The sequence below is a fragment of the Myripristis murdjan genome, chromosome 15 (genome assembly GCF_902150065.1).
Source record: "Myripristis murdjan chromosome 15, fMyrMur1.1, whole genome shotgun sequence".
NCBI classification, from domain to species: Eukaryota; Metazoa; Chordata; class Actinopteri; order Holocentriformes; family Holocentridae; genus Myripristis; species Myripristis murdjan.
This window is the reverse complement of record NC_043994.1, coordinates 28,292,411-28,306,575: the sequence shown is the minus strand read 5'-3', so window position 1 is coordinate 28,306,575 and position 14,165 is coordinate 28,292,411. Positions and strand designations below refer to the sequence as shown.

At 42.7% G+C, this 14,165-nt stretch overlaps 1 protein-coding gene across 1 annotated transcript in view; it reads right to left on the bottom strand.

Moving 5' to 3' along the window:
• Nucleotides 1-14,165, bottom strand: part of thada (THADA armadillo repeat containing) — a 122,474-nt gene that overhangs the window by 79,084 nt on the left and 29,225 nt on the right. The window contains exons 24-27 of the mRNA XM_030071385.1: nt 10,473-10,595; nt 9,168-9,290; nt 8,435-8,526; nt 367-456 (exon numbers count right to left, since the gene is read on the bottom strand). Of these exons, the coding sequence (XP_029927245.1) occupies nt 367-456; nt 8,435-8,526; nt 9,168-9,290; nt 10,473-10,595 (428 nt within the window). The remainder of the gene's footprint in view (nt 1-366; nt 457-8,434; nt 8,527-9,167; nt 9,291-10,472; nt 10,596-14,165) is intronic.

The following is a 14,165-nucleotide window of genomic DNA, read 5'->3' as shown; positions in this document are numbered from 1 at the left end:
ATCGTACCTGTATTGATAACTTTACTTTGATACCGAATCCTGAGCGATAACATCTAGTTATAAAATCAATTTTATGATGTCTCTGGGTATGACAGTGTTTTTCCTGCAGCCGACAGCCAATCACCAGCATTATTACATCTTGGTACAAGCATGCTGGACGCTCATTGGCTCACTGATGCTGATGAGATTTACTCCTTAGCTCATCTGGTCCCATGGCATTTTGCTATACTTGATGGTATAGACAGCAAAAAAAAAAGACACTGCACCAAGAATTGCTTTGTGCTCTTTTAAATATAAATGAGATGTTCCATGTATGCGTGTGTGTGTGTGTGTGTGTTTGTGTGTGTGAACTGAAGACCATCTCACCTGTCCACTGTGGCGGCGGCCTCCTCGAGCTGGTTCAGGAGGAACGGATAAAGCGCTGGGAACCGTGTGAAGAACTCACGTCCTGTCATCCTGAGGTTGAGAGACATAGACAAAGAATAGAGGGAGAGAGAGGGGGGGGAGGGAGAGAGAGAGAGAGAGAGAAAAAAAGTTAATCAAGTTTGTTAGCCTAAGAGTGCACAGACAGGCATGAACCCAAAAAACTGAGGGTTCATGAAGTGGTTTTGCACAGAAGTGTGAGGACTTAAAGGACCCTGTAATTTAAAAAAATAAATAAATAAAAATTAAAAATTGTGTTTAAATTGAATTAAATGACTTTCAATGACTTTAAATGGCTCTCAAACAAACAGAAAAGGAGCGGTGATCATGGGAGGGCTGCTTGCGACCAGTCCATACTGAACCAAACCATGCCAAGTCCAGGCCAAGCCTCAGTGTTTGTATATCCGGCTCATTCTGGGAATAAACAGCCGCTTCGAGGACATTTATGTGTATGAAATGTATGCGAGGGCATGTATGTGTGTATGAGTTACAATCACGTGTTTATGCTTACGTATTTACAAACAGACGTACACACCCATCCATAAAATGACAAACTCTATATAGAGCAGCGGCGGTCTCATGGCGACGGCTCCCATTCAGCCGCAGGAGGGCCAATAAAACCTTTATTTAACTCTGACGATCTAAATCCAGTCACTCCTACGGCCAAGAGATCCGGTCTGCCGGGCACATGATCAGACGGCTGAGGATGTTGTACGCCGCTTTAGTCACGACTGCTGCTAATTCATTACTAACACACACACTCACACACACAGAAATACCTCAAAATGTACTACGGGCATGGTTCGAGTTAGCTGCAGGGACTGTTGTACTAGTGAAGTTAATCACGTGTGTATGTTTCTGTGTGTGTGTGTGTGTGTGTGTGTTGCTGGCTTGTTTTGGGTCTAGTCACAAAACAACATAAATGGTGTGGAGCAGATTGGGAGAGAAAAAGCTGTGTGTACTCTCCGTGTTTGAGCCGTTGAATTGATTTGCTACGACGCTGCTCTCGTCATAAATCTCGCATCAGACATTTGGACGGGCTTTCGGGGCTTGAGCTCGCCAGAGGAGTGCGTTTTTTAAGATTGCTTGACGTCACTCTTTTGAATGCACCTGCAGTTGAAGTAAAAGGTGAGTTGCCTCCGGATCTGGTGAAGCGTTCAGTGACAAACACGCACGTCAGCAGAAACTTTCATCTCGGGACGACACCGATATTTCTTTTTAAAGCTGATATCGGCGCACATTCCTAGTAGTATAGGCATTATGCAAAGTGACCTAGGAAAAATTGCAACAGAAACTCTTTCAACTGTTTTAGTCTCATAAATATGTTGGTTATAACATATCAAAAGTCCTAAGAAATCCCAGTGGTGGAAAGTATTGAAAAGTGCTGAAATAGGTGATGTCTCAATTTCCCATTGACACCCATGTTAAAACTAAGATTTATGTAAACTAGGCAAAAAGTTCTGCACCGCTTTTTTAGTCTATAATTTCTCCCCTTTATTTATACAAGATAGTGTTGTATCTTATACCGTTATAAAGCCTGAAAACACATGGAATGGGATTTTGCTCCCATCAAAAAGGGGGTGAGGGGACATGTTTAGCCATGTTGGTCAATCGATTGACAATCCTTACAACTTATTTCTCAATGAAAAGGAGACTAATCAGGCTTTCCAACGGTATAAAAGACAACACCAATCGGTATTGTTAAATGGGAGAAATGATCAACTGAAAAAATATCGGAAGGGATTTTGTCAAAAAAAAAAAAATAGGTCGCTTCCCACACAATTCCCGGTGTCATTCATTCCATAAATGCAGGATCCTTACAAGTTGTATCTATTGGAAAGAGGACAAATCAGGCTTTATAACGGTATAAGATACAACACTGTCTTGTATAAATAAAGGGGAGAAATTATAGACTGAAAAAGCAGTGCAGAACTTTTTGCCTAGTTTACATAAATCATTGTTTTAACATGGGTGTCAATGGGAAATTGAGACCACCTATTTCAGCATTTTTCAATACTTTCCACCACTGGGATTTCTTAGGACTTTTGATATGTTATAACCAACATATTTATGAGACTAAAACAGTTGAAAGAGTTTCTGTTGCAATTTTTCCTAGGTTCACCCCCTTTTTGTCACAAAATGCCTATACTATAGTAACTAGAGTCAACGTCTGTTGATTCTACCCGTTTCCAGCAGCTCTGGATGACAAGTTGTTGCTCTCATGAGGAATTATACTCACTAGAAGTGTGAGCTTGGCCGGATTATTCTCGAAAATGAAGGCCGACAACTGTATTTTGCTCTAATGTGAGTGGGGCCTCAGAGTGCTGGTCACTATTTATAAAATAAAGTTATTAAGTCTGCCTTAATTAGTCTTCAGTTTAGGTCTTAAGAATGCAAGTGTGTGAAAACCGTTAATATCCAGTGTATGTCTCAATGCATGAGTGTGTGTATGAGCTTGCACTTGTGCACCTAAGGATGTGTGTGTGTGTGTGTGTGTGTGTGTGTGCGCACCCCACCCTCGTCCACTCTCCCTAATGAGTGTCTCTCGGTCTGACAAGACTCTCCTGCGATAGGCCTTCTGAAGGAGAAAGGTCAGAGGTCGTGTTGGAGCAGATTAGACGGGGTAAAGGGGGTAAAGGCCACGGAGGAGGAGAGAGAGGAGAGAGAGGAGGTGTGTGTGAAAAGACCCGGTCATGTTTGTGGGCTCTAGCTGAGGCAGCCGCTTTTCCACCGAGAAAAACTGCAGAACAATGTGTTATTATTTCACCAGAATATTCCTGTCAGATTTACACAATGTGTGCAGAATCTGTCTTTATGCATATGTAAAATCTGCCTGATATGATGCACAGCAGGGTTCCCCTTCTACAGTATGTCAAATGCAAATTCCCCTGACCTTTCCAGCAGTTTCCGTAACCAAAATGTTCAATTTCCATGACCTGTGTAAATGGAACATGAGGTGTTTTTTTCCTTAATTAAAATACACTCTTCAGATTCAGAGGTTTTATAAAAGTTTATTATTCTGTGTTATCCTCTGTGGGCAGTGAACATGATGTTAGCACAACTGAAAATAAACACGTTGGGTGAGTAACTGGTTAGTGAGGCTGGAAAAACTCGATGATATTCCACGACGTGTCCCGAGTATTTCTTAAAAGCCCCGACAGTGCTGCTGAAGTGACTTTGAGCAAGGCACTCACCTCTCCGGCGAGCTTATCTCTGGCGCCCTTACTGTATTATATTATGCATTCACAGCAGCGCAGCTGGTGAAAAATGAGGCGTTGACGCGGGGGACGCGATAAAGCCGGAGGCTCGGCTTGGAATGCAGAGCGCGATGCTCGGCCCGTCAACTTTGTTTACAGTTGAAGTTATCACAACAACGATATCGGATCAACATCAATGTGGAGTCACGGAGAGGAGAGGGCTTAGCGCAGGAATGACCCACAAGCAAACATCGGGTCTGGGTCCTGGTAAAACACACACACACACACAAACTAACACACAGGCGTACACACGGCAATTAATGAACTGGCTTGTCTGTGAGTGCACTGTGTATACACTTTGGCTCCACTGGACCAAAGGACCCTAAACACACACACACACACACACACAGAGCCAGATATTGGAGTGGACAAGCTGTCAAATGCATTTACTGCCGCCAGAGCACACAACCAAATAATCACCGTAATAACAGAGCAGACACACAACACACACACACACACAGAGAAAAGACACACTAATGAACGAGTTGCAGCTCTCATGCTCATACGCACAGCCAACCCCCTTTCTCTGGCACACACACACACACACACACATACACACACACTCATACGAGTCGGAGCTCAAATGCTCGTTCGCATAGCTGTTGTCTGGTCTCTCGCTCTCCCTCGTTGTCGCTCTTTAACACACACACACACACACACACATAAAAATAGCCCGACACAGTAATAATATTAATCAAACTTGCAGACAAGAGGAGAGGGCGATAACACGAAGCGATACAGAGGGAGAGGCGGGACGGGAGATGGAAAAAGACAGATATAGGAGTTGAAAACAGACTAGATAAATAAGGCTAGCCTTGGCTTGGCTGTGAGGCTTCGGAGGCCTTCATCACACCGGCCAATGAACGTAAAGCGAAACAGATTGGGCTTCCTGGAGCGGGGCCCGGCTCTTCCAACGGCCTCCTGTGGAAAACCCAGTGAAACTTTACCCCGACGCCCTCCCAGGGTAACAAATCACTCCTGAGCTCAATATAGACCTGAATACAACGACCGCACAGGCCTGGGTCAAACAGTGCACCCAAATTATTGTTCACGTCTGCTTCCATCGGCTCGGACTCCCCAGATGAGGTCTGACGGTGGCAGGTACGCTGTCAGTCATGCGCGCTTTACAACATGACCGATATTTAAAGCTGCATTGAACAACTGCACGCTCACATTCGCCGACCCACATTCAAAACTTCAATTCCCAGAAATCCACACACGGTGCATTCATATTAACCGACCCTGCCAGTCTGTGATCGCTTTAGAAGCACAAGAAAGGCAACAGATCTAATATTTGTGAGTCCAGCTGTCCTGGATGGGGCACTTTGGGTCACAGTTTCGCTCTTAAGTTTCAATTTGTTGCTTCTTATAGGTATGATTTCAAGATTTCATACCCAACCCTGGAAATTTTATTAGTAAAAAGAGCAAATCTATGAGGCCGCAATTAGTGGCAATGGGATGCTCTTCTCTACTTCAGCCTCACTTTGTAATTTAGGACAAGACAATCTTCTTCTCACATAGAAGTATTGCATTTTGCAGCTTTTAACCCTCCAGTGATCTCATCATCTCAGTCATTTTCAAGCCTTCCTGACACAGATGATCCGAGAAAGTGGAGTGTGATTATCTCCACTAATTATAACCACGATTAAGATGAGTCTCAGGTGTGCAGCAGGTATAACCAACCATCCAGTGACTTCAAACGGTCCTTGCAAGTAAATATTATAACTAATTACAGGCAGAAGGCACAACCAATCATGTCCCCTGATCAACCTGCTGCATGTGAGACTCGCTGTGATTGGTTAAGATAAACATCATCACTTTCTGACAGAAACTTTCGGGAAAAGCTGTAAAAGTATTTGGATAATGGACATTTGTACGACAATACATTATTTCTGTTCTTTGCATGCACTGACATGAACAAATTAAATGACAGTGACATGAAATTAAAAACGACTGAGCTTATGAGGTCACTGGAGGAGTTTTAAATACTTTCTGTAATCGTTTTTGTACTTATTGTAGCACCTTAAGTGACAAACTCCATCAGTGTGGCATCTAAGTGGTGCAAAGCAAACCGTTAATACAGGTGAACAAGAGCTGGGCAATATGCGAAAAATCAAATGTCACGTTATTTTTGACCACATAGCTCAATATCGATACCATAATGATACTGTGGGGATGACGGTGCTTTCACTAAATATTTACACAATGATATTTTTGATGAATAACCATCAGAAATGCCTATATAATATAACGAAGTGGGTAAAGGCAAATAATAAAACAGCTAAAACAGTCAGGTAAGTTGAGAACATTGCATCCCTTTACTGTAATGCAGCCTTTAAAGCTAAGACAAGACAACACTTACACCACAATATCGATTTTAATATGAATATACTTAGCAGCCCGAATTTGGATATACCTTTTGTGCCTGCTGTCACTTTAAATATGGACGTTTGGAAATACCCGGATGGTGGTTTGATAAAGCACTGGCAGCCTGTTATGTTGAAATCCTTCTCCATAAACTTCACAATATAACGCTATTCAAACAGATCCTGAAGCAGGACTTAAGATGGGCTCCCGCCGACTGAAACAGGAACAGCTGTGTCGCCACACAGATTGCATGCTTCAAACTCATTTGGGGTCAAATTGCACGTGGTGTGGAAAATCATCTAATGAGTTTTATCCATCAAAATGAGATATCCATCCAGCTACTCTCGCAAAATGATTGCTGGCATGATTTAAAGCATACCATTGGTTATTAATTCATTTATGGGTAATATGAGGAACTTTTCTTACTAAATTCCTTGGTTTTGGTGTGTAGAAATCACCTGCTCTTTTGAAATATTTCAGGCAGAAAACTATTTTCTCTCTCAAATAAATGTGCAACTACACCTCCAGTGCGATGGGTTTTTGAAGACCAGCGCCAATATTTTTGTCCCTAAGTCACCACCAGCTAGTGTTTGTGCCAATATTCTTTTGATTTGATGGAAAAAGGTCTGTCGAATGTAATCAGACCACAGTTTCCTAACTTTCATCATCATCACCATTGTCTTCCTCCTGGGTTATGTTTCCACGTTGAGAAGAATAAAAACAAACGCTGATTACCCTGAAATCTTTCAAATTTTGGCGTGAAAACGGTCAAGTCAAAAGAATATTGGCACAAATACTAGCTGGTGGTGACTTTAGGACAAAAATATTGGCGCTGCTCTTGAAAAAAAACCATCGCAGTGGAAGCGCAGTCACACATGCACCACATTCTGACACAAAGTGCTTTCAGAGAAGAAGTTTACAAATTCGAAAGGGGCGCTGACGTCAGTGGAGAGGACCTTTACGCTTGCTATTCAACATGCATTTCCACTGCAGGCCTCTCTTCTCTGCTCTTTTTCCAGCGTGCTCGCCCTCCCCTCCTCGCTCTCTCTCTCTCTGCTTCCCAGCCTGCCTCTTGTCTCCTCCATCAGTCAGCACTCACTGCAGACCTACAAGTCCCGGCCCATAATGCACCTCTCTGCTGGAGCGTGCAGTGATTTGTTCAGTGCCGCTCAGTAAACTATGCGGAGAAGGCCAGTTAGCGGTGCGGGGCGTTCACCTTGTCAAGGGCACACCGTGTTCTGCTTATGGTAATCTATACAGAGACATGCACACACAGGTAGACAGCCACACACACACGTCAACTCCTTCAGCCTGATGCATACAAACACATGTATGACACACACTCACTCATGCGTGGACACACACGGGTCAGAGGTGAAGGTTGGTGAGAAGTGATAGGAGATGAGAGCGGAGGAGGAGGAGGAGGGGGCGCTTTGGAAGTGTGTGTCAAAGAAATGTGTCACAGACGCAGAGAAACAGGCTCAAACCGATTTTAAACAGTGTTTCTATCTCAATTTCTCTGATGAGACATTTCGTTGGTTACAGTATTTTTTTTCTCCTGTGGAGACTTGGATCTCCACAGCCCGCAAACTAACAGCAGCTGCTCTGACTGAAGTCAAACTACAAGCACAGCGATGTTACAACACTGCGCCCCAGTGGTGCACAGCAGGAACTGTTTATACCAATGATACTGATGTTTTCAACCTTGATTTTTAATTTACTGTTGATTCTATACTATTGTTTTGTTTCTAAACTGCAAAATATATGCATGTTAACAAGCCTTTTTGTCTAACACTGTAAAATGTTACTTTTCATTAAAAAAAAAAAAAAAATCTGCCAATGGAGTGAGAAATTTCAACTTTTGTAAATCAACTCATTTGATTACTCACACTTGCTTCTGGCCCTCGAAACAAGCAAAACTACTTTTGAAATAAAAGTGATTACAGTTCTTGATTACCTAACGTACTCTACAATGGAATATTTTTTCTATATATATATTTGTTTTAAGGAAAATTATATGTAAGACTAAATAAGAAGCTGAATGACTTGTTGAGATGGACTCCTACACAACACAGTTAATAAAACTCAGTGTGGTAAATTAGTTAAATGTAGTCAAGTACAGTCAGTGCAATATCAGTTCCTGTGGCATGGAGGAGTCTGCAGGTTTCTGGTAAGTTGCTCCTCGCTGACTGAAGACATGCTGATCAATACAATCAGCTACTGTGTGTTCGGTTACAATGAAATCCTGCAGAGTCCTGGACCTCAAAGGCACATGGCTGAAAACCACCGCTATAGATTACTTTTATTTAAGTGCACACGTTTCATTCTGCCCTGATGCACGCTGATGCTGAACCCGAAACTGGCAGATGAAGCAGCAGATGGCTGACCTGTTCTTTTTCGAGTGCTCGTCCTTTCCTTTCTTCACTCCAAAGATCCTTGTGATCAAGGTGCTGAAGAGAAGAGTGGAGGAGTTTCTGACCTGGAAATAAAAAAGAGAAAGAGTGAGATTAAGTCTGTAAGTTAGAAACAAAGAATAGCATCAGAGCAAACACTGATGGGACAGCATGTAGGAATCAGAAAGCAACGATTTTGATGAAGACTAATATCAGTACCAAGAGTCCTGAGTATTACTGTATGTTCTTCATTTGTGGCATAGTGAAACCCATATTTCTCATATGGTTGGAAAAAGAGCGATTTTACATCAATTATTTTGTCCTTTAAATCCAAAACTAATGGGTAATCAGTTTTATCAGTGCATCCTTAACAAAATACTAACAAAAGTAATACAGACATAGCATACCATATAGCATATATATCAGTTACAGTGCAGAAAATGTACATGCAATCAAATTACATGCAGAATCCTCATCCCCAGAATGTATGTGTGTGTGTGGGCCCAGACACTGCAAAAATACCAATGCACTCACAAACACAACTTCTATGTAAAAGAGAGGATGAATCTTATCAAAGGCTTTAGAGAGGGAAAAAAGGTTTTTAAGGAGTTCAGTGCAGGGTCAGAAGTTCACCTCCAACCTCAGCCCAGAGGTCACCCTCTCTGACCTCTGATATGTCAGGTAGATGGATGTTTTCTTGAAAAAGAGGGGAGGAGGTGAGACTCACCGCCCACACCGGAGAGGTGAAGCCCAGCACAGCCGCCTGCATGCCGTCTGCGACGAAGGGAATGACGTTTTCCCCGAGGCGAGTGTCCCGGTACAGAGCCCGCAGGATGTTCAGAGCGTGGACCTGCAGTGAGGACCAGACAAATACAATTAAAAAATTAAATCCACTGAGTGATTTCTGAACACTGCATTTATAATGATTCTCAGAACAGGAGCACTGACGTGAGACTGCTTTAGACCGCAGCAACAAGTGCATGTGCCATCACAAAATCATATTCAGAGACACAAAAACAAACATGAACAAACAGTAACTATTGGTTATAAAACATGAAACACATAATCGTCTATGAAATGAAATGAAACAGGTTCAGTTTAGGTTTTTGCCAGGGCTGGGAACTACATCCTTTTGTCCATAAGCCAAAGTCCCTGATGTCTTCTTACACCGACCCTCCCACCACCATCACAGATTTATGAGAAAGGTGCATCTTCAGAATATGACCTTCAAAAGATGACAAGATACCCGCAGTATCACCCCTCGGCTGGCACCAGATGCTAAACCAGCCACCTATTCTTCCTTGTTTTTGTGTTCACTGGATGCAGCATCTTTTATTTATATCTTTCTGTCTGTCTACAAAGTTTACAGGGATCTGTGAGACTATATTTTCCTTTAGAAGTACAGTGAGCCCTCTGATGGCACAAAAACAGTGTCTCTTATGTAATGTGCAACCTGCGAGCACATTATGTACTTGTTATACATAATCCATGTTTATTGCATCAGTGTTAAACCACAGTGTGCCCGTGAGCAGCTATTATGCATACCACAGTGCTGCAGGTAGTGGAATAATTACAAGTGCATGCAAAACTGCACACAGGCTGACTTGATTTCCTTTGTGTTCAGACGTTCAGACGTTCAAAGGTGCACAACATGGCCCAACGGCGTTTAGTTAAAAAAAAAAGGGTGACAGCCAATGTTGATCATTTATGATATTATGACTACGAGATTTTGACTACATATCTGACTCAGATCTGATTAACATGTTAAATTATACAAAATCTTGGTACGAAACATCAGCAATCAATGGCTTCAAAAACCTTTAAAAATCTTTGTGATCAAGGTGCTGCAGGTGCTCTTCTGGAACTTTAGTCATTTTGCAAATCTGTTTTTTTTGGGTTTGAGGGTTAGAAATTAAGTGAAAGAGACTTCAAGGGATGTCTACGTAGATTAGGACAAGGACCAAGCAAATGAGCATCGGAAAAATCAGTACTTTCCCAGGTGACATTGGACTGGATGAAGCGGGACGGTCACCTGCGGGACAGTGGAACTGTCTGTGTTTTTGTCAGCAGAGGGCATGGCCAGGGCGGTCAGCTCCCTCATGGTCATCTTCAACAGACTGCAGCTGGATGACTTGGGCTCAGAGGACAGCAGGGCCTGGAGGGGTGAAGGACAAAAATAATACATCAACACAGATAAAGACAGTTAGGAGGAAAACAGGGAGGTTTGAGACAAAAGCCAAAAAGGACAAGAGACAGGATGATAAGCTGTGTCACAACGACCGCTACTTAAAATGTCATGTAGAACTACAGCTCACTTTAAATATGAGTATTTAATCTCCCCTCTCTTCCTGTAACATGGCCCAATATAAATAAGTTTGAACTGAACCAGAGGTGCATCAATAATATCTTTATTTTAAGGGATCGGCCCCGTTCCAGCTCCCATAGACTCAAACTGGAAGCTGTCCTGATATCGATATTTTAATATCGTGCACTCTGGCACAATATGAAGTTTTCCTGGCAGAAGGAAAAAGTCTCTTGTGAAGTTTAGTGTCTTAGCATTTACTGCTTAGGAGAGGAGCTTTGGTATGCAGCCTAAATCAGTTCGGTTTTATTGGGCCAAACCTATCACACAGTACTTTATCGGATAACCTATTCAGACTAAGCAACTTTTATTTGTTAGCCTATTCAGAATAAGCTTTTTTGCATGTGTTAACCTACTAACAATGGTATTTTTATTGGTTAAGCTATTCAGAATAAGATGTTTTTATTTGAATATGAAACTATTCTGAATTAACATGCTTGTCTGTTGATTCTGAGCAAACTGCCTTGTTTTTTGCCTGTTAACCTACTCTAAATAAATAAATTAACCTGTTCTGATTCTGTCCTGTCGAGGGTGTTTCCCCATCTTCTGCCAGATGAGCACTGGGATACGCACCAGTACCCTGAGACCCTAAGCGGCTTGGAAAACGGAGGATTGGATGAAAAAATATTCTGATTAAGTAAGTTGTTGCTGAGAGTCAACACACTGTGTTTGACCAGTTTAAAAAGATAAATAAACAAACACAAATGCCATGTATATGCCACGTTCCTATTTTGTTTTTAGTTATGGGTAACAGGGTTGTTACACAATGACCAGATCAAATGAATGAATACATGCAGTTCATGCACTGAATCTGTTTCGTAACAGGCAGCATGAACAACTAAATGGTGTGCTTGTTACCCATACTGTTCCTAAAAAAAAAAAAAAAAAAAAAGAGAGAGAGAGAGAAAAAAAACGGGGTCAGTAGGCCTCCAAACTGAACTAAATTGTATCTTCCACTGTGATATACAGCGTTATTCTACAGCACTGAGCTGCAGCCATATAATTACATAAATTTGTCTACATAAACACCACCAGTTTCACTGAGTGACATCATCTGTATGCACGGGGGCGGAGGCGATGGCTGCTGTGTGAGAGAGGAGTTATCCTACTGGGGGAGCTGATGAGAGCCAGCTGTACGTCTGGCCAGGGCTGGAGTTACAGATAGGCCTGGGAGGGATGGAGAGAGGGAGGCAGGGAGGAGAGGAGGAGGCCTGGGTTCTGGCTCCTACAAACTCCTGGGAGGGCGGGGTGTTGGGGGTGTTGGGGGTGGAGGAGGGCTAGTCTGGCTCCTCTGAAGTCTGTCCCGGGTCGGTCCAGACCAGCGTGAGGCCAACGCTGCAGCCAGCCTTCCCGGATCTGACTCTGTCTTTCTGCGTGCAGGAATGCAGCCCCGAGCTCTGCCAAGGTGTCGACTTCAGCTTCTCCCCAGACTTCCTGCTCTCTCTTGGCTCTCCGTCTTCTTTATCTTATCTGTCTCTGCTCTCTCCTTTTCCCTTCATCCTCATCTAAACTGATCCATCCTCCCTTTTGGTCGCGCTCCTTTCCGTCTCTCTACTTCACTTCGCCCTCTCTCTCTTATTTATTTTCTCTCTAACTCGGCCATCTCCCTCCTCCTCTCTCCTCAGCTACACCGCAGCTATCTGATTTGATTTGGCCGGGCAATGCGATCATGTGAATAATGTCCCTAACTAATCATGGTTTATGAAAAATGGAACTGTTAGCTAAATATTTTCAAAAGATAACACACACTCAGTCATAATAAATCACTGTTGTATAGGCAGTGCCTCTGTATAGTATGTAATATATTCTAAAACATATCTGATAACACTACCGTTTTCGACAAGGAGGACAAGGCAGCTGAGATCACACTCCGATAAAGAGATGATGAATTAGATTCATGCGTCACTGCCCTGAATATGCCGTTGAACCGACTGAATCTATACTTGTATATTCATATTCATGTCAACTAAGAATGTATCTGAATGTTTATATTTTATATGTATTTTATATTTTAATTTGTCTCCCTGCTCATTAAATTCCATGTGCAAATCAAGAAACGTATTTCCTGGCACAACAAAAAGGTGTACTCTATATTTGATATCCAGGCACAACACTGACAGGGCAGATAAACTGGGGTACAGAGAAATGAAACCAAGAGGGAGAAAAGTAAGTTAAAATACTGTGATAACTACTAAAATACTCCTAAAGTAATACTACTGGCACTTCGTGTAGCTTTAATACTCTACACAGCGAGTTTGCATTGATCTTCAATCATTTATTGGGTTTCAATCTGTATATGGCTCTTTTGGTGCATTAAATAACATAATATTTGTATATACAGATAACCCCATGACTTAAAATTGCACATTTCCACATTTCATAGACGTAAGTGGCTCAGGCAAAAACAAGATGTGATGTGTGAAAAGGGCCGCAGCAGAAAATGCGGCATGTCGAGCTGTGGAGACACACCTCTTCACAACATGACTGCATGTCAAGCTCCTCCAATACACGCACGTCTCAAATGCCAGATCAAAACCACATCTGGTGGACAGCGCGACGAGAACATGCATTGCAAACGAAAACCTGAAATTGCAAGATGAAAAAAAAAAAAAAAAAAAAAAAAAAAGAAGAACTCTACGCTCCACGTTCGAGACATGCATTCAGTGCTTTTCAAAGCCAAAATAATCCAGACGTCTTTTAAGGAGATGCAGAAACGCGACCGCATAATGTTCAGACAGGGACACATGAACTGGAAGCCGATGCATACCAACTGGAAGAAGCATACAGACAGAGCGGATCGGAGGTGTGCGAGCGACGCCAGCGGCTCGTACCCATAATCACAGAGAACAGCGCCCACTCAGGTATGACTGCTATGATAAAACATGACCTGCGCGGCGTCCGGCTCTAATATCGGCTGTGCGCTGAAATCAGAGGGAGGCGGATAACGCAGTGAGTCAGTCAAGTGTGAAGGTAGGATAGTCGGAGATTAAGACACATTGTTGAGGTGTGTGGGACTGATGACTACTGGGAGGGGTCAACCAAAGGACAGGGTGTGTGTATGTGTGTGGATCTGGATGTGTGTGTGTGTGTGTGTTTATGCGAGTGTGTCAGCGAGAGAAAGAGACAGATGGATTAAGAGACTCAATGTTCTTCCAGCATGAGTGCTCCAGTGGCACGCCAAGAACTGCTGATTGCACTGCTTTTAGGAGTAAACAGGAACACACACACACACACACACAGACACACACACACTTCCACAAACACAGGGTTTCTATTACTAAGCTTGTGAGAACTTTCCAACGTTCATTCCCTAATCATAACCCTCACCACGTCTAGTCCCTACAAAACATTGCGTATCATAAC